Source organism: Rhipicephalus microplus, chromosome 3 (genome assembly GCF_043290135.1).
Source record: "Rhipicephalus microplus isolate Deutch F79 chromosome 3, USDA_Rmic, whole genome shotgun sequence".
Lineage (NCBI taxonomy): Eukaryota > Metazoa > Arthropoda > Arachnida > Ixodida > Ixodidae > Rhipicephalus > Rhipicephalus microplus.
The window spans coordinates 98068784-98090080 of record NC_134702.1 but is presented as its reverse complement, the minus strand read 5'-3'; the positions used below and the strand labels follow the sequence as shown (position 1 = coordinate 98090080).

The 21297-nt window shown below is 44.3% G+C and overlaps 1 protein-coding gene across 1 annotated transcript in view; it reads right to left on the bottom strand.

The window, feature by feature from the left end:
• Window positions 1-16229, bottom strand: part of LOC142761658 (ATP-dependent translocase ABCB1-like) — a 155046-nt gene extending 138817 nt beyond the window's left edge. Inside the window, exon 1 of the mRNA XM_075890036.1 lies at window positions 16066-16229. Within this exon, the coding sequence (XP_075746151.1) occupies window positions 16066-16114 (49 nt within the window). The 5' untranslated portion in view covers window positions 16115-16229. The remainder of the gene's footprint in view (window positions 1-16065) is intronic.
• Between the last annotated feature and the right edge of the window lie 5068 nt (window positions 16230-21297).

The window sequence follows — 21297 nt, the reverse complement described above, 5'->3', positions numbered from 1 at the left end:
TGGACGTGTCATTTACATTCGTTCTTCGTTCACGTCACGGAATACCAAATTTTGTACATGTGAGGCTAGCGCAACGGCGGCGAGCGCGTCATGAAGGGCCCATTATACTCTGACGCATCGTAGACGCGCGCGCAGGCTCGGCGCAGCGACGCCACGCTAGCGAAACGCGACCGGCGCGACCAGCGTCCGTCGGCGCGGCCCGGTGGCAGCCGGCGTGATATGCGACATGCTGCGTTTCGCGCCGATCACGTTACATAGACAGCACCGCGTCTGCCTCTCTTCGTGACGGTGGGACGCAGTGTGCGATCAGACGCGCATGCGTCAAAGCAACGCAGCGTGCGCCTGCGACTGTATAGCAGGCAGATCCACAATGGAGGTCAGTGAGCAGATCCACTGATGTCTACTAGGAGGATATCGGCGCCTGGCGTGGCATTGCCGGCGTGAGGCAATTAAACGAACGCCGGCGCGCACGCGCACCGGGTCAAGTCGAAGTGTATAGACGCCTTGAGTGTGACATGTACTCACGTTTTTACATGACACACATCTCATGATTATTATGTTTGCACCAGTCACATACCTTCGTCATCCATTCATGTAACACCAAATTTGGCATACGTGAAGCTATAGCGAATCGGCCACGAACGCATCATCAGTGTGGGATGTAGTCATGTTGTTACATGACACGCATGTTATGATCATCGTGTTTGGAACTTATCATTTAGATATGTCGTCCGCTCGAGTCGCGCAATACCGAATTTGGTACACGTGAAGCTAGCAAAATGGCCGCGAGCGCATCATGAGAGTAGCATGTAGTCATGTTTTTATCTCATGATCACCATGTTTGTACCAGGGACATACCTTCGTCATCCATTCGCGTCCCGTAATACCGAATTTGGTACTTGTGCAGCCAGCGGAATGGCCGCGAGCGTGTCATGAGCCTGGAATGTAGTCATGTTGTTACATGACAGGAATCTCATGATTATCATGTTCACCAGTCACATACCTTCGTCATCCACTCACGTCCCGTCATACCAAATTTGGTATATGCAAAGCAAGCGAAACGGCCGCGAGCACATCACAAGTGTGGCATGTAGTTATGTTGTTCCATGACATGCATGTCATGAGTTTCATGTTATTGTCTGTCGCTTGTGTTCGCCATGCAGTCATGTCATGCCATACCAGTTATGAAACATTTCATGTGAATAACACCACCACAAGAGCAGCAAGATCATAAAATGTAAATCATGACATTCATGACATGCGTTTCATAATTTTCATGTTATGACTAATCAGTTATGTTCGTCATACAGTCATGTTATCTCATAGGAAGTTTGGTATTGATACCATGATCCAAACGGCCAGGAGATCTAAAAGTCATGAGTGGCTAGATAGATAGATAGATAGATAGATAGATAGATAGATAGATAGATAGATAGATAGATAGATAGATAGATAGATAGATAGATACGCTCAAAGTCGCCGAAGTCCGCCAAGAAATGCTTCGCATTTAAAAGTTCGCAGTCCTTTCAGCCAGAAGATGCTTCTTGCGTTACAAGGTGACTTCGGTTCGAACGCGAACGGAAGGCGCCCTGCAGCGTTTCGCATTTCTGTAATAGCCGACTCCATGCGTCTGTTCACCGTGGTAGAAAACGTCAGTGATTAGTGAGTAAGCAAGGTTAAGCGAACTGCTTGCTGTAGGAGCGCAGCAAGCCTGGCGTGTATAAGTCCAGGCGCTGTCTATTGACTGTGCCTGTAGCTGGTAGCCGTCTAGGTATATAGTGTAGACGTGTGTATTCATTTCCGGTACCCATACACGGGTGAGCGAATAGCAAACGCACACACGCACGCACACACACACACACACACACACACACACACACACACACACACACACACACACACACACACACACACACACACACGACAAAGAGAGAGAGAGAGAAGAGGGAAAAAAAGGAAGCAAGCTCTGGCAGGTTCGAATTGAACAGAATCGATACACGACAGAGACATGCAGAACGGAAAAGGCCCATCGCATCTGCCTCTACACACGTCTATTCCGAGCGCACGCAAAAGGTGGAGCCAAAGCTAAATTGAGAACGGTAAGGGAAAGCAAATGCAAGCTGAATCGACCGCTGCACAAATTGGAGCTCGTCATGCGTCCGTTCGCCAGCTTTCTCGACAGTTGTCCGCGACAACGTAGAGGTGCTACTTTTTGGCTCATTTCTTTTGCGTGTGGGGTGGTCGGAATCTCTTATTTGTTTCCTGACGCGGCTGCACCGCGCATTCATATTCACTATAGCGTTGTGTGCCTTTGTAAACCGGGTCTTTGGGCCATCCGGGATTTGCTGTGCAGACCAAAGGGTATATAGGCAAACGACAGACAATCACTTTTGCAATGTGGCAGCGCAAGATAGCTTATTGTCCTGTGGGAGTAGGCTGGAATCAAGCACTAATTGGATTCCGTGTTCCTCGAATTGGAAGTCGTTGACAGGTCGGAACGCCGATAACGTTGCTTCACGGTGGAAACCTTGAGCTAGTTGGCACTGCAATGCCTCCTATACACACAGCGTGTGCGAAACACACGTACCCACCTCCCCCCTCCACCATAAACACATGCGCACTCATCACACATATCTACACGCACAGAGAGAAAGAGAGAGAGAGAGAGGAAAGTGTACATACAAAAAAGAAAGACTGGCATCACTTTATTTCGATTTCTTTTGGGCTGTATATTGATGCTCAAAAATACTTCGGTTCCTAAGCATGCCCATTAAATAGTCATACAATAGCAGCTGCTAAATAGCCACACAATAGCAGCTGCTAAATAGCCATACAATAGCAGCCATACAATAGCAGCTGCATAAATAGCAGCTGCTCACTTCTTTACCGATTGTCCTGACTGCTGATAAATAATATTGTAGTGTGGGGTTTTACATTCCAAATACACGATACGATTACAAGAGACGCCGTAGTGGCGGTCTCCGGAGATTTCGATTATCTGGCGTTCTTTAACGTGCACTGAAATCGAGTGAGTGAGTATGAACCTTATCGAGGTCCTGAGAAGAAAGCAAGCAGTGCCGAAAGCCCCACCAATCAATCTGGTGGCCCCACCCAGGTCGGGACCGGTAGACAGAATCTTTCAGCGACGGCCCGGGCCCTCTGGACAGCCTTGAGCTGAGCGCTGAGCTCTGTGCTTCGAAGGGTGAAGTCCCAAGAGGACTGGTCAGAAAATTTTGTTGGTTGTTGGCAGGGCACTGCCAGAGCATGTGGTCGAAAACGTCATAGTCGTTGTCACAGTGTGGACATACAGATTGTGAGAAGAGCCTGCACCACTACTGTATCGCAGGTAGTGTGGACATACAGTGGAGAAGTCAACAAAGAACATTTCGCCTATATCGAAATGTGACCGCCGAGGCTAGGATCAAACCCGCGTCCTTTGGGTCAACAGCCGATCTCTATAACTACTGCTCCACAGCGGAGAACTACTGACAAATGCATTTCCAATCGCGTCACTGCACTCTGCACGTGCAAGGCGTTTCGACGTCAAACTTCGTAGGCAACAGTATCAAACCTCCAATAAACATTAAAGGGACACTAAAGTCAAATAACAATTTACGTCAGAGTGAAAGCTCAATGTATGACAACATCTAAAACGACAATATTATCAACAACAGTGCCCTACTTACCGAGAAATTAAGGTAAATGCACAAGAACACAAGCACCACAGTAGGGCGTTTTCAAAATGATCCCGATGACATCAGACGGACCGCCTACAATTTATCACTAGTAATCAATCAACTGCACCAAATAAAGAACCTTCCGTGCACCAAGAGATGCAATAGAATGCTGCTTGTTCGTTTCTGTTAAACTCATGGAAAAAAAAACCGCCGGACGTTACTATGGGGAATGGCGCGAGTGGTTAAAAAAATGCAATTTTCACGTAATTACATGAAACAGGTAGTGCCATCTAGTGGGGCACAGTTGAAACAAAAAAAAAAAACGTCTGCAATCTAGATGCCAATGACGAGAAATTGATCAATGACCGTTATTGCTGCTGTGGCTCCCGCTCCTTTCGGTCTGCTGTTACTAGCGCATTAAAGCCGGCCAACGTTGTGCACGGCAACAGTGACGTGAGTTGGTCCAGTCAGTCCGCTTCTTGAGGCGGGTAATTTGAAATGCGCTAACCCGATACGGACCACCAAAACGTGATTTTATGTCAAAATAGGCCTTTCCTCGGCACAAAAGTAACACTACAAGGTCTCTGGAGCGCTATTTCCACAATCAACGACGACTTAATAGTTGCTTTTAGTGTCCTTTTAAATGATGCACTATGAACTGTTTTTCAATCAAAACAACAAATGCTTCACAATATATAAACAATAATTTTGCCCGTACACTCCGCTCTCTTCGATTAGCGTTACAGAAGGCGGTTTATCGTGAAAAGCCTAGCTTACTTAGTGATTGATACAGGCTGTACGTCCATTCCGGAATTTTGAAGTGTATTATGATGATTGGAATGAAATTATCCATGTTTCGCAGCAATTTTACCGTTATCAGCGAACAGCTGAAAATCTAAAATAATCAAAAACGGGGGGGGGGGGAGGGGGGATGTTCGCACTTATGGCGACTATGCGACTGGGAAAATCAAATTTGGTTGGGAAATTTTCCATTGCGTTTTTTTTCTGTACACTTTGAATGTTTTCACAGACGGTATAAGCCAGCGTAAAGAGAGCCTCATGGATCTCGCTTAGCGTATAGGCCTACAGTAAGAGGCATCGGAAATCAATGTAACCAACGGAGACCGCAATGAGGTAAGAAGTAGGGAATAGTTAGTGGTGATCAATGAGACTAGAGACGCGTTGCTTTCGTGCTTGCTTGCTCGATATACTTCGAGCGATTTAAGTGAGAGGACCAGCTGCACGCCTGCCTCGATATCGAATTTCCTGACTTACTGAACCCGCTGTAGCACTTCAAAATACTCGGACGACATGCTCGTAGTTACCAAATAATAATAAAAAGAATCTTCATGAGCCTGAAATATCGTGAGTGTTGTTATGACGACGCTTGTCGCTCACCGGCTAATTTTTTTCTGCCGTTCCTAGGACAATTTATATAAAAAAATGAAGAGTTTTGTGTGCCATTTTGTGGTGAAGGCCATCCCTCTTTTCGCTTGACGGTTAGAATAAAACAAATAATAAGAACAATAATATAGATATATATACACATTCCTGCCTTTCGTAAGTTATATAATTCTCGCCATAACAAAGCAGAAATGCAAGTACGCTGCACGCTTAATGCTCAGCACAAATATCACTCGTTGGAGCGACAATTTCGCCAACCGGTTGAAGATAAGATTTATTAAAAAATTACTATTATAGGTTTTAATGGTCCAATCTGTAGATTGATCGATTTTTCGCGACGCCATTTGTTCTTTCGTTTTCGTACAGACTGTCGTAAAAGCTGACGACAGGAGACGCCAAATATCTTAGCCTCCGGAGGTGCTTCGCACATAATGGGAAGATTCGGGTTCATTACCGTAAAATGGCAAACACTTCAGCCCTTCAACACTTCCGAGCTCCTCATGATTGCTGAAAAAAAAACACGTTCTACAAACAGCAAACAGTGCTGCGCACAATTCAGCCAAATTTCGTACTCGTGTAAAGTTGACAAGTATAGAGCGCGAAGTTGCCTATCTCTCAACTGCCCTCTATTCACGACGCCGTCGTGTCCTCACTCACTTCGATGCATGCTACAATTTGAAAACGTAATTATATCATCTTTTTGGTTCTTACAGTACCTAGTTTTGGTTCTTACAGTACCATGACGTCAAAACACTCCATGAGTTTTTCATCACGTGCTTGTGGGTGGGGCCACAGCTGCATATCGCCGAAGAGAAAAAATTGCTGCTAGTGGTAGATAGCTGACGTAAATCAGGAGCGGCGTTTGAATTAGATGCGTTTCTTTGGTACGGGTGGTCACCGCGTGGTGCCATTGCAGTCTGTAGCGGGCTTAAATTGTACAGTTACAAAACTGGCGCGTTCAGGAACAACGGGACCATGATTCATGACGCGCGCGTGACGTAGCTTCTTTTCGCCATGTCATCCTTCCCTGTGTAGTTTCCAGCGCTCCAGTCGGGACTTAAAGCGTGCAACAAACACTCGTTTTCGCTCGTTCTTGAAGAATTCTAAGACAACAAAACCTTTGTGGCAATCAATTCATTAAGCACTAAACTACGATACTGAGGTCATTTGATCAATATTTGGAAAAGTATATTTCCGGAATATTTCAACTATATGGGTCTGTACGAATATAGTTGAACGCTAAAGTGTACATATGACGTAGTTCCGTTAGAGCACAACTGCGCCACTTCCGAGAGCAGGGCTCTCACGGCGTAAAATATTGAGTCTAGGACTATCGCTTGAACCACGATTGACTTACGGACTGTCGCGATTGCGCTTTCAAGGTGACACGTAGATGAATATAACCACTAAGGGAATGTGGAGGACAATATAAAGTCTGTCCAGCTTATTTATTACATATATTTATTTTTGCTGGAGATGAAAAACGAACTTAAAAGAACATTAGGACATCTTTCACTTTTACTTCTATTCTTATCTCATAAGTCAGGGGAGCTGGACCTCATCAACGCAACTCAGGGCGTGGCACTGGGCATACGCCCTTCCCGTCACACCCGCGCCTATCGTCTAATGAACGAGCTCAAAGAACAAGGATCAACCATAAATAAAGAAGAGTGGTACCAAAGAATACAGCAACACCGTAGCTATTATGTACAGGTGTTAACCCTAAGACGGTAGAAGTGACCTTTGCGCGTATGTTTTGGAAAAAAATCAGCGGCACGTACTGAACTCGTAGTCACGCACGATGAATCACGCCACGGCTGAAAAGCTTACCGCGTCACCCATCATGTCGGCGTTGGTCGGAGGGCTTCTTAACTCCAAATAGAAACAGCGCTGCGACGTGGCCTCGATGATATCCGCTCAACCCGAGACGGGAAAGTCCCTTCGGCCGAGGTAAATGTCCGGCGTCCAAGTCGACACAAGCGTACAGGACAAGTTCAGTTTGCACTCGGTTAGTTCTGAAGCTCGAATTTTGAAGTGTCGCAGATGCGCACCGGTATGGCACGCGCGTCCAATGTGTTCCTCTCCGTTCCGGAAATAAAACAAACGAGCTAACAAAAAAGAAAGCGGCTGTCATAGAAACACCTGGCACGTCCTGGCGGCACGGAGAGAGATGAACTACGGCCGTACCGGCATGTCGGGCTTATGTGCGCGCGTACACACGTACGACATCGGCGGTATATACTGTGTGTGGCCATGACTCTGTTTCCAAGCCGTCACAGACATCTGGCTCGGTGACTTTGCCGACAGAGTGCGGGATATACAGATAATCAAGGTGTGATGGAAGGAAACGTTATGTTATGATCAATCAATCAATCAATCAATCAGTCAATCAATCATAATCATTGTTTTTCGAAGAATTTGCTGCGGAGACAATGACTAAAGGCTTAAACAGCCTGACGAGGCCCCTGCCCCCATTCAATTCGTGCAGCGTTTTCAAAAACATGTGCAATAGTGTACACATTAAATAGAGAAGAAAATCGAGTTGCGTTCAATATACAACCGAAAAAACTGAAAAGTTCACATCCACTTCTTCTGGTCAAAAATGTTGCATATGTACATCATTACATTATTAGCACAGAAGACATATTTGAACAAAATTAAAACGAAATGCGCATAACATAAACAAGTGGTTCATACAGACCACTCGCTCAATTACGCAGTATACATACACCAAGTAAACTAAAGAACAGAGCTTTGTATCGCGTTATAGATATGTTTTGAATATCAATGCGTCAGTACCACGCACATAGATAAACATTAGAAAGCGGAAATGCTAGTAGTATAAAAATGTAAATGTCACGCCAGCCTACAACAAGCATGCTGTCGGCACGACAAATGTTTTGTACATTGTTTTGATCTCGCCGAGTCTATATGTCCACGTTATTATGTATGTTTGTCCAAAAATTGTGTAGCTTGATAGGATAATAATTGTTTCCCGTAATTTATCCTAATCTTCGGGAGCCTCCTTATCCGCTACCTAAACGCGTTCAGAGGTTCAGCTACCGTGCCAATATCTGTATACATGCCCGTGGTGTGTATATGCTGCATAAGTTTGCAATGGTAAACTTGATCGGCCGTAAGCGTGTCATATCGCATAAATACTTCCCGGGTGCCTAATCTCATATATTTAATTTAAAAAAAATACGCGGCACTCGTTTTTGTAGTGTCGTTAGTCTACTAGTTATGTTTAGCGGAAGTTAACAGCCATGTTAACACGGCTGTGAGGATGTTGCAGCCATTTGAAGTTAGGCGAGAACACAACATACGTAAGTGCCCGTCTATCCTTTCTGTAAGACGATCCTTACTGGGGCAGCACCAGGAGGAAGCGTGGGGAAGGGAGGGGGAGGGGTGGCCATTCCTCTTGCTATAACCTCCCCCCTTCACTTCACCCCCCTCTCTCTGACCCTAATGCAGGCATAGTATAAACAACGCATAGGTTCACAATGTTCAATGCACCCGCACAACTGTTACGTTCCTCCATGCTAGGAATCAATTTTTTAGGCACAAGTCAGCAAATAAATTCATGCCTTTCTTTCTTCATGCTCTCCAGTGTGCATACTTATGTGCACAGCAACGAAGTTTTCTAAATCAGTAACATCTGCAGGACATCAGTATGTCAGCCAGTTGACATTTCTTTGCTCTCACAAAATAGCAGGTGAATCGAAATGCCGAAAACGTGTAACATTTCCTCCTTGCCCTATTTGTTGGATTTTTTCTATAAGTCATCGAGCTTCAGCCTTCAGTAGTGTCTTTCTTTCTTTATTTTTTCGTCCGTCTGTAGTTCACTCAACAATTTCAAAAAAAAAAAAAAACAGACTCGTGGGCTGGCTAGTACTGCAGAGCTTGAGGTTTACCATTGTCGAACGACGCAGGCCTATAGCCCTGGAAAAGGAGAAGACCACGAAGATGTGCCCTTGTGTTTTATGTCATCCAGCGTCATTTCATTTGTGTTAAACCTGAAGGTATGCCCGCAGTTTTAATGTATTTTTGTTCAATTAAACTGTTAAGAACTTGTGTTTTTCGTGTTTACTCGACCAACAAAAAAGAAAATGATGGCGGCTTGAACAAGTTGCGCAACACCAAGTCACAGCGGAGCTCATAATCACCGAACTTGTCACGTTCAACTTGTCAATCACCGAACTTGTCAGGTTTTTGCTTAGGCTTTACAAGGTATCGCTGAGTTGTGCCATGGGGTGCTAGGCCTTACTTGATTTTACGTGGTTTTGACGGGAACATGGCCCATGACTTGTTGTTACGTGATATTACGTTTATTTGACGGGACCGTGTAAACTAAGTAGTTGTAGCGTAATTTTACGTGATTTCGGCAGTAACATGTCACTTGACTAGTTGCCTTCTTCTTTACTCTCCTCCTTACCGTAACATCGTTACCTTTTTTGCCTATTTGCTTGTATGATTTGATAGTTAAAAGAGCTGATCAAGATGGTTTTGCGTCATGACATTCATTGGTGTATCAGCCGTTCTTTCTTTGGTGACAGTGTCGCTTTCGTCTTTGATGAATAGGCGCGAATTCTGAGAATTGACTCAATTCTGAAGTTAGCGCCCGTCTCGTGTGCTTGATCCTCGCTTGTGTCGTTGTTTCTTTGCTCCTCCGGCTTTATCGCGAATTCCCCCATACCAGTCCCGTTATCCATTTTCGCGATGTATAGCCGCGTGCTCTGCTTGTGGCGTTGTCGAGTGCTCAAGTCAGTCGCCTGCCAACGCTTGGTGTTGGAACGTTCGTTTTCCGGTGGCGCCGTACACGCCCTCAAAGATGACGCAATTAATGTTCCGCGTATCTGCCATTGCTCTCTGGTGATAGCGTGGTCGCACAACAAACTGAGGAACGCTTTTGCACTGCAATAAGTTAGTGTTATGTTAGTGCAACATGTTAGTTTGAGTTAGAGTGCTACTTTCTAGCTCAATGTGCTATTATCGCGTTCTGCGTTACTTTGTAAACGACTATGGGAGACTCCGTAAGTAAGCTGTCTCTCACATTGGGCACACGACATGTTGCACATGCGTGCTCAAAAAGAGTTAAAGATATCACATACAACAAAGTGCTGTAGAAGGAAATGCACGTACAGTCTAACCCACAAATTCATTGATTGATTGATATGTGGGGTTTAACGTACCAAGACCACCATATGATTATGAGAGGCGCCGTAATGGAGGGCTCCGGAAATTTCGACCCCCTGGGGTTCTTTAACGTGCACCCAAATCTGAGCACACGGGCCTACAACATTCCCGCCTCCATCGGAAATTTGATCTTGCGACCTGCGGGTCAGCAGCCGAGTACCTTAGTCTAACCCACTAATAGTGGTACCCAACTGCCATGAAAATTCCATTGTTATAACCGATAGTGGCTATAAAATGGTTGCAAGAAATAAAAATAAGCAATGTATAAAACAGCTGTATAATATCAGATGGTATATGCTAACAGATATCAGTGATTAAGATAATGTTTTGGACATGCGTTTTGAACATGGACACTTTCACAGGACCGCCACAAGCCAATGTATGGCAAAATCTGAAGTTCTGAATGCTGAAACTCTTCAAAGTTTCAAAATGTAGGGGCGAAGCTCCTTAGGGTCTTGGCCTGTCCTTCCTCCGATGTTTTTAGGTTTCTGCAGTATTTAAAGTGCTCACTAGAGAGCCCACGAGACCGAAGGTTCTTGGCAGGCTGCGCGGTGGCGGCGCGAAGACCCTGCCGCTCGCCATCATGAGGCAACGGCACTGCAGCGGCGTTGTTCGACCACGACAACTACAAGCAAGGACAGACAGACAGACAGACAGACAGACAGACAGACAGACAGACAGACAGACAGACAGACAGACAGACAGACAGACAGACAGACAGACAGACAGACAGACAGACAGACAGATAGACAGACAGACAGACAGACAGACAGACAGACGAATGGAAGGACAGACGGATGGACGGGCAGACTGTAGTTGCTGGTAGTTTGCGCTCTGTGTGTAGTCGTTTTCTTCTTGAGTCCCTATCTTATTTTGCGCAGTTAACAGTTAGGGAATTGACAGAAGTCGACCGCAACTCCCGCAAAATAGCTCATTTTAAAAGGGAGCTTTGCCGCAATACTATTACAGTGTGTGGAGAAACATATTGCAAATCTGGAGGATCGCTTTTATTCAGATAAAATACTATAGTCATTATCTTGAATATAAATTACCGTAATATCAAGAAAAACCTAAAGAACTGTTTTAAAAAAACTCACTACTGCTACAATATTTGAAAATTAAATTGAAATTTGAAATTTATTTGATGAAATTTGACGAGATTACAAGGTGGACAAGAAGTGCAACTTCAGAGGTCCCGGAGTGAAAACTGTCGGGGGTACCTCCTAACAAAACATAAATGGGGGTTTACAGAAAACTAGGCGAACAGTGAGTCATTTATTTTATATAATTTCAATAGGGCCAGTAATAAAGGGTAAAGTATTCGTAAGTATGAAAAAAATTTTAAAAAGCCAAGCATGACAATCACAAACATAAATGATAAAATAATTTTAACAGTGAGATAGAAAAAATCACAAAAATAATTCAAACAAAGAATAGTGACACGAACAGCTACGCATGTGAACAAGTATCGAAATGGGCAAAAGTGAAACACTTGGAAGTGGCAACAGCACATTGCGAAGTAGTAGGGTTGACAAAACCTAGTGAATTCTATGTGTCTAACAGAGTGTTAATGAAATGCTCCTTAGTTTTACGTTTGAATGAGAACAATGAAGATGACTTTATATTCGATGACAATGAACTTCATATTGAAATGCCTAAAAAAGCAACAGTAAATTGCCCATAATTTGTTCTAATTTTAGGAAGGAGTAGATTAAGTCGCTTTGAATATCTTGTATTATTGTTATTGATGAAGTTGGAGCGAGTAAAACCGCGAATATTGAGATCGGTATTGATAAGACGAAACATTAGTAGTGACACCTTATGATGGAATAACATGCGGAAAGGTAGAACATTTAAACAACGGAATATGGGAGCAGATAGAGATGTATGATTTTGAAAGGTAACCAATCGTAATGCCTGCCTTTGCAAGATTTCTAGATGATGAATATGTGTGTAATATGTATTACCCCAGGATGAAAGGCAGTATGAGAGGTGACTGTCTGTGTACGCATAGTATAAAGACATGAAAATATTACTTATACAATATTACTTATACAAGTATATAGGAATTTATAGTCGCATTCGTTTTGTTTCATGAAGGTGTAGCTACAAACGGCATCAAAAGCGTTCTTGTGGCTGAAGCCCAAGGCGGAAGCACCAAAGGTAAGTATACATTTTCAATTGCGAAGTTCAGCCGCCAGGTTAGCGAATGCGATAACAAGAAGACGTTTTCTTATCCATCCGGAATGGCGATATGACAAAAAATTAAGCTCTAATGATTCCATATCGAAGAAAAAATTGCATAGGAGTGATGTCGCCAAACCAGCCTTGCGTTAATACAGATTTAACGGAGGCACACAACATCGTAATCCAGTTACCATGACTTCCAGTTATCTAGTGTGAAACCACTAGATAAATTTTGTCAACGGTGTTCTGGTTATATGGCGTCCATGCCCACCGCTTGTATTTCTCTCCGTATTGTTTTCCTTCAAACATTTCATTGAAACGGCTGATGAGTATGTAATAATTAAAGGTAGATATTTTAACCTTACTAAGAATGTTAAAATCCATTTACTCTGTTGTACTGGGCCCTAAATATATTATCAGCTGGAAATATTTTTTCGGTATTTTTTGTACATTTCTATAGTTGTGTAGAAGCTAATCGTTTTTCTGAATGCGTATTTTATATTCTGTATTGTACTTTGTCTTCTAACGTCATATGTCCGTGGTTTCAGATTGTTAATATGTATTTTCTTTCTTTTTTTGTCTTCCTAAGTGTGATTGCCGTTGGTTATACAGCTATATTTTGAAGTGTGAGTTCCCAATACTCTTTATACCCTTTGAAATTTGGTTTTATGTTAAAAAAAAGAAATCGCGGTATTTTTATGTTTCGGTGCACCTGAGAAAATGTATGAGTGGATGGTCCCTATCTAGTCGGGCATAGTCAATCGGCTTATAGTCCCTTCAACCTTGCCAATGTTATGTCTTAACAAATCGAATCGAATCGAACTGAATTGAATAATGGGGACTCACCTATTCTGACTGAGCTCATCTGCTGTAATATAAATTTAAAATTTTTAAATCACATATATATCCCCCAACTCCAGGCCGATCCTTCTTCCTCCCATCTTATGGGAGTTTGTCAATATTGGTGTATCATTATCATCACCATCCATCATCATCATCATTAATTTTTTCGTCTTCAGGTTTGTCCACAGCTGTTTTTGTTGTAATGTTATCAACTTCTTTCAGAGCATGCACAGACAAGTCACTGCCCGTGCGACCTTCCACTTGACCGGGCGGCCGATTGTGTTGTCCTTATTGTTGTTCTAGTCTCCGCGTGAGAACTGCCGTTACAAAGAACATCACGAGCGCATCTGAATTGTTCCATCTTTTCCCAGTTGTTCGGGTGATAAGTTCTGAAAGAACGGTGTGAGATTTTTTGTCTTTTTCATGTCTCAACACCTATTTTATTTATTTATTTCAGACACACTGTCAACCCCAACGGGGATTTTTGCAGAGCGGGCATACACAGAATAAAAATATACAAGAGTGTTCGATTCGCCGCTAACAACTTGGTGAATTATCAAGAAAGCTGCACCTAAAACCTAACAAACACACATGGAAAGTAAAAAAAAAGCATCCATACAAAAGTTACGAAGCATGCGGCATGAAAAGAAGTCACAATGATAAGGAAAATGTATGAGATAAGTAATGTGTGAATCGCTCGTTACAGGATGAAAATGATATCATTACATAAAGCAAAAATGGTAAGGTTAGTACTATACTAAGAGTTTATGTTTGACAAACACATAGGTGGTTTTCAAGAAGTGCCAGGAAGTTATCTTCGTTACTACAGGTAGTTCTGTACGTAGGCAGACTATTTCATAACCTGATGGCTTGTGAAAAAAAAAACGAGAATTCAAGACAGTCAGTTCTTAACCTGTGTTATTCAAGGAATTGGGGGGGGGGGGGGGTTATGACGAGAGGGCCTAGTTTCTGGGTGAGATAGGCATTTGTTCAGATCAATACGAAGCTTATTAATTGTGTAAAATCGGAAACAGCATTTTTTGGCGGGTGATATCGGCACGGTAACTGAGCGTCAGTATTGCTTATTCTTGCAATAATGTGTTTGTGGAGTCAGATGTACAATATTTATTAAAAATAAACCTGACTGCTTTCCTTTGCATGTTTTGCAGTTTATTTATTATGTTTTTTGTAGATGGGAACCAAACGATGGTAGAGTACTCAAGCACTGGTCTGACAAATCTGTTATGGGCAAGTAGCTTCGTAGCGTGCGGTGCTGAATGGAGGCGTCTTTTCAGAAAAAAAAATCTTTTATTGCAGATGATGTTACAAGGTTTACGTGTGCCTCTAATTTCAGGTCATTAGATATGATTAAGCCAGGATACCTCTGTTTCCTAAGAGGAGCGAGTTCAGTGGCAACGATAGCATAGGAAAACTTGGATGTCATTTTTTTTCTGGTTATTCAGAGAAAAGCTGATATATCTAATTTTAATGTCATCCGCCATTCCATACACCATCGAAATACAAATTTTAGATCATCTTCAAGGGTCACGTGGTCGCTAGGACAGATATTTTTTATATAATATACAGTCATCGGCAAAACGCCATATGTACGTATTGATAGATGCAGGTGGATCACTTATAATAATGAAAAATAAAATGGGAGCAACAACACTGCCCTCAGGTACGCTGGACATAACTTGGTTTATTTCAAATTTTTGGTTATTAATTTCAACAAACTGTGTTTGGTTTGATAGATAAGCGCTGATCCAGTCAGTAATTTGGCCCTTACTTAATGCTGCTTCGACTTTTATGGTTAGTTTTTTATGTGACACCCGACCAAATGCCTTTGAGAAGTCGAGAAGTATGAAATCTATCTGTTTTTTTTATTTTCAATGGCTTGTGCTATTTCGTGTACTAATTTGGTTAACTGAGTTGCTGTAGAAAGACGTTTGCGAAAACCATGTTGGAATGGTGATAAATGTTTTTCTTCGACATACGTAGTAATGTGTTTAAGGATGATGTGTTCAAGAAACTTGCACGTTGTGCTGGTCAGTGAAATAAGGCAGAAGTTGGAAGCGTCAATTTTGTTACCTCCTTTGTGAACTGGTATAACTTTAGCGGTTTTCCATTCGCTTGGGAAAGCACAAGTTGTTAATGATTTCCAAAATATTAGGAATAAATATTTCGCCATCCATTCAGCATACCACCTTTAAAAATATTTATTAATGCAACTCAGTAAAGATGAAGTACCTGTGCCTCCCGAGAGAATAGGCGGAGCTGTTGGGTAGAAAAATGAAGCGCATAATTTTCAATATTTCTTACTTTCTTGGAGCCGCCGAAGACGCACTTTTAAAAATTTTATGTTTTTATTTCCTCCCCCCCCCCCCTTGATATTGTTTGTCAAATAAACCTTAGTCACTGAAATGCAAACAAGAATTTAATCCGCAAATCATGTGCGTACATGAAGGCTCATCCATTCATGAACGAGTACGGCCACAATCGCAAGGTGTACTACACCGTCAATACCGGCTGACACCATCTTCGAATTTCTTTCCCAGAAGCGGCACGTAATGAAACATTTTGTCTACGCAGAAGCCGTGCGTATGACTTAAAGCATGCGGCAGCAGTCGAGTCATCGCAACGAAACACAGTTACCTTCGAATCCGGAATGATGGACTTACTCTTTATAATTATGTGTCAGGAAGGAATTTAAGATATGCCAAGTGAACGAGGTTGTTATTATTCGGTACAGACTGACCGTTGATGAAGTAGACAGGATTGGTTCCGCTTGAGCTGCGTCGGGCCATGGTATACCCTTTAAAAACTGGTCGCCGGTTCGACTCGCCAGTGTAATCGCAAAGAGACCTCTTCGTTGGGTGCACTGGTTTGTACAGAATCACCCTTCGGCACACGCACACCGAGCAGTATGGAAGCAAAGGGATGCACACGCAGTGATAGCGGTCAACTTCGCATGACCGGCGTTTCTGGCGCAACACGCACGCACACACAAACACACGCGTCAGTATAGTGTACGACCGGCATGCGCGCCGCAACGCAGCCGTCACAATCGGCGAGGCCGCGCAGCGCGATAAATAAGACGTCCTCTTCGCTACCGGCGCATAACAGCTGGCGACGCTGCTTTGCCCTACGCAGTAGCAGCAGCCGCGGCAGTCGGAGCCGCAAATCCATGGCGCGTGCTCCTCCACAACTGTCGCGTACTATGCGTGCACCGGCCGCATATTCTGGCCTCCAAAAGGCTCGCCTGCTCGCGCCTGGAGTTACTATGTACGCACGGTGTCATTAGGCAGCACAGTTGCAGCCCTGTTTTCCAAACGACGACAGCAACCCTGCCTTGCCGAGAAGCTGAATGCTCGGGCTCATTTTCCAATCCCTCGATGACACCGCTGCAGTGAAGTGACTTTACATCAGTAGTCGACAGTGAAGTTAAATCAACGGCCACCAGGTCGTCCTAACCTCTGGAGCCCTCCACTACGGCGTCTCTGATAATGGTTTTTGGGACGTAAAACCCCAGCTATTACTATTATTATTAAAGGCAGGGCGTCTTGAGAAGTACGTCAGCGTCTTGTTTTAATTCTTGCATTCGTTGTGACGTGCGTTTTACTGCGATAACAATTATGTGGACAGTATCGGCTGGTTTTTGTGTCGTCGCTGCCGTCATACACGTATATGTGTATGTATGTATATATTACGGGGAAGGATACGCTGGCCTCCTCATTCTGCGGAGAGAACATCGCCTTTCCGGACGGGGTGGTCTGCACGCTTATCTCGTGAGCGAAGAGAGGGAGGGGGTGCTTATGGTTTCTGTGCTATAGCGGCACCGATCAGCGCGTGCCTTGTGCCCCCACAGCAGGCGAGAGCTTCTACGGGCTGCGCTTTCAACAAGAAAAACGGGGCCAAGAGTGTACCTGGAGCGGCCGTGTTCGCTTACACCAGTGTTTTGTAGAGTTACGTGAGATCTGATATAAGTAATTGGACTGACTGCCTCACTTCGTAGATCAACGCCGTCACTTCGCACGAGCCTCTTTGTGGTCATCTGACCACGCTGCATAAAACTTCGTTACTTAGCAAGTGCATGTTAACTACTAATAATATTGCTCCTAAAAATGCTAGCCTTCTTACGTAAAACGTTTGAATGTGTTGCTATCGCATTCATTTCTTCGCCCTTTTTGGCGAAATTGTAATTCTTTTTTGAAACTGGGCCACCCTAGGAAAAGGGGGGGGGGCGTAGGAAGAGAGAGGGCTGCGGTTAGGCTAATGATTTTTTTCTTTATTTGTCTCTTCTCTGTTAAGCGCTTTTGTAGGTTAATTATTATTTATAAATGTACAATGAATATTATAATCATGTTTTGCGTGTTGACGTGCGAATACAATATTACTAAGCATAATTAAGAAACATTTTTATAGTGACTAAGGACACATACAGCCTTTTTATCCAATGCATTGATCTTGCTGTGTTAATCCAATCCGGTGAAAGTTCGTCGAATCGAACTAGGTTAATTCCAACTTGAGTTAAGTAGAACTGATGCTCTATAGTACCAGTGGAGCCCTGTGTACTGCAATAAGGGAAAGCTCCTAATAATTCAAACAGGTGGATATCCACGACAGTTAATTTGAACTGGAGACCCCCGGTTGTTTATCCCTCAACGCAGAAGTCGGCCCACAGTAATCACGCTATACTGCTAAACCTAACCGAACTGAATTCATTAGAGATGCAAAACAACAGAACAACAGCATTTCTCAGTAGATGAGACTTCAGATCTTGTGCTAGAGCTCTTGGGTAACCTACAAATGATGTCCATGGAGTCGCGACGGAGGAAACACAAGCTAGTGAAAATTGCCTATAGTTGTTGTTTAATTAGCCTTAGTCTGTTTCAGAGAACACCCAGGGGAGACCACAATTACCTTTAATTTTGATTACGTTAACTATAAAATTTAAAGGAACGTGTTTTGAAGTGTAAATTGCGTCATATATTTCGACAGTAGGGCTCACTGCTCTTGTTTTGGGCGTATCATTGACTGGCGAATTAATTTTGGTTGCCGTTAAAAGTTCCATGAACTGAACAGAATCACCTCTCACAAACGTGTAGTAGCGCCTAGTCCGCGATGACGACACCAGAGGTGGCTTCGTTGGATTCTGCTTGCGCTGTGTGGCGCGATGTTTGTACATTTTACCACCCGCCCAACCATTCGAACTCCACAAAATTCGAGAAATTTTATCGTCCCGCTCAAGCTCGTATTAACGAGCTTGTACTCTATATGCTTCGTTAACTTAGAAGTGGTTTCAGTAATATAGCGGGCCTCATTCTTTCTCATTGGTGTCCTTTTAGGCACGAATCTGGGACGACGGAATCATGCAATAACCTGCCCCGCGATTGCCCGAATTTTAATAATTTAAGGAATTCACCGCAAAAAAATCTAGCTTTTTTCGGTAGAATGCCTTGAAATATTTATGTGTCGCTACATCGCCGAATCATTTCTATACTGTCATTTTGTGTGTGTAATACTGAGTATTATAAACACAACTTGCGTTGTTTTTCTTGAAGAAATATGTAGACAACCTTTTCTTACCAAGCATAATGGCGAAGTGGAATAGATGTTATCTGCGTTTTCTTATATTATGGTGACGATTACATTTATGCATTTAGTGTTCACTCCTGTAAGGGCCCATGAAGGCTCGCAGTATTTAAGAGAAAGTGTGAAGCCCACCCTAGCCGTGTAAAGATTAGGAATGAACGAAGACGGTTGATATTAGGGGCCTGACGTGGCCTTTTTGACTGATGCTCGATCTTTTTTTGTCGTATACAGAGCAGAGCCGAACCACCGCCTGTCAGAGACCTTGCAAGAGCGTACAAACTCCAGCGACCGAACTAACTCGCAAAGCTGGTTGTGGCAGCAGCTGTAGTAGCGTGGCCATTTCGTCGCTCTTACTCGGATCGCGCTACGTCGAGCAAGCTGAGCGCCGCGACTTCGTGGTGCGTCTCCGTCAGTGGGCGCGGCTCATAAGCAACGGAGCCTCATAAGCAACGGCGGGGAGAATTTTTTAGCAGACACCCGACGTTTTTAAGAGCTTCGCTCTTTGAAAAAAAAAAAAAAGAAATGGCAGCATATCCACGGAGTGAATGATGAATAGTGGGGCGAAGCATCCGTCCGTCCATTCGTTCTTGCTTCCGTCCATCCATGCGCGCGTCTGTGCGGCCGCCCGTCCGTGCGTGCGTCTGTTCGTGCGTCCGTCCCTGCTTTCGTCCATGCATCCGCTCCTGCGTCCGTCCATGCGCCCATCCGTCTGTGAAGCCATCCGTGCGTCCGTCCACGGATCTGTCTGTGTGTTTGTTCGTCCACCTATTCAACACTCCGAGTACCACCATCTCGCATCTTTTCATCATATATACCTCATATAGAAGCACCGCCATCCAGCGGACATTTCAAGGACTGAACGAGAGGAGGCACACGCATACTTTCTTATGGCTTGCGCTTCGTGTCTACTGCCCACTTTTAACCACCTCGAGTTCATGGTATATGCTAGTTCACTGTATTCGTAGCACTGCGGCCCAACTCTCGCTAAACTTTTCTAAAACCTAGGAGGTTACGCCCAGCAAGTATAACGTAGCAACCCTTTCTTGTCTTCTGTGCGTTGTTGAACAATAAAACATTCGCAGTGAGCGCGTTAACTAAAAGCCGAATTCTCCTGTCTCTCATTCCCCATTAGCAGCCATTGGCAAGTACATTGAGCACTATCTTTTATTCTTCCACAACGCACAAAAGAAATCTCTCACCAGCACTACCTTGGAGGCCAAAATGTTATACTTGTTACACACTACAATGGCTACGAGGGACGAACGGGTGCCGCTATAAGGAGCTTCGCCCCTAAAAATTAAAGGTAGTTCTACTCCTGTGAAATCTGAGTAAACTGCAACGCTGGCGAGCAAGTGCCACGCCCACCACCTGGCAAATACATGTTGTGTTCGTTCTTATTTCTTTCTTTTATTTTTCTTTATTTATTTCTTTCGATATTGCCCTCTCTGTCCACTCTTTAGTCCTGCCAACCCCCATATTAGTCCACCTCACTCCCCTTTCACACCCCCTTGTTAAAAAACGCTATTCAAGGCTGTGCAGTGCTTTAGCCTTTACCCTCCTCTGCTGTCTTCTCACCCTCACAACGCTCATCCTCCGTCTTCATTTCCCACCTTCCGTTATACTATACTATGTATGAATATCATGCTAGGCTAAGAGCTGCTTGGCACATACCCACATTTTGTAGCATCTTTTTCTGTTTTATTGCGACGTAGAGATGCCTTTGAGGCATAATATTTCGTTTGTATTTGTGCATTAAGTGCGGCTCGCCGTGATGGATCAGCGGCGGTGTTCGGCTGCTGACACGAAGGTCGCGTGTTTGATCCCGGCCACGGTAGTCGCACTTTAGTGAAGGCGAAATAGAGGCCCATGTACTGTGTGATGTCAGTGCTCATTAATGAACACCGCATGGTCAAAATTTCTTCCGAAGCCGTCCACTATGACGTCTGTCATAATCATATCGGGGTTTTGGGACTTACTGCTTGCTCAAACAGCTCCAATGTTCATAAAATAAAGGAGTAAGAGATATTCAAGCGCCGGCACAACTTGTCGCAGGAAAACGCGCTCGAGCCTGCGGTCCTCACTGCGACTGCCGAGCGTGCAGAAAAGTGGCCGGGGAGATGCCCCGCTGCAGCGGGCCTCCTCCCGTCGGATGGCCTCGCAGGGCACCGCCCAGAGACCGCGCTCCTGTTGCTCCGCGACCAGGAGACGGCCCCGCTCGGCGGACAGGCTGCGGCCGGAGACCGGGGCTGTGGCGGCTGCGGACGACCATTTGGATGAGGGCCACCGCTTACCGGCGCTACTTCCGCAGGTCCGACCACTGTCGTCGGCCGTTGGCCGGGGGCCTCACGGCAACCACCAGGGAGACAGACGCCGGCCGCGATCGAGGTGTGTGGGG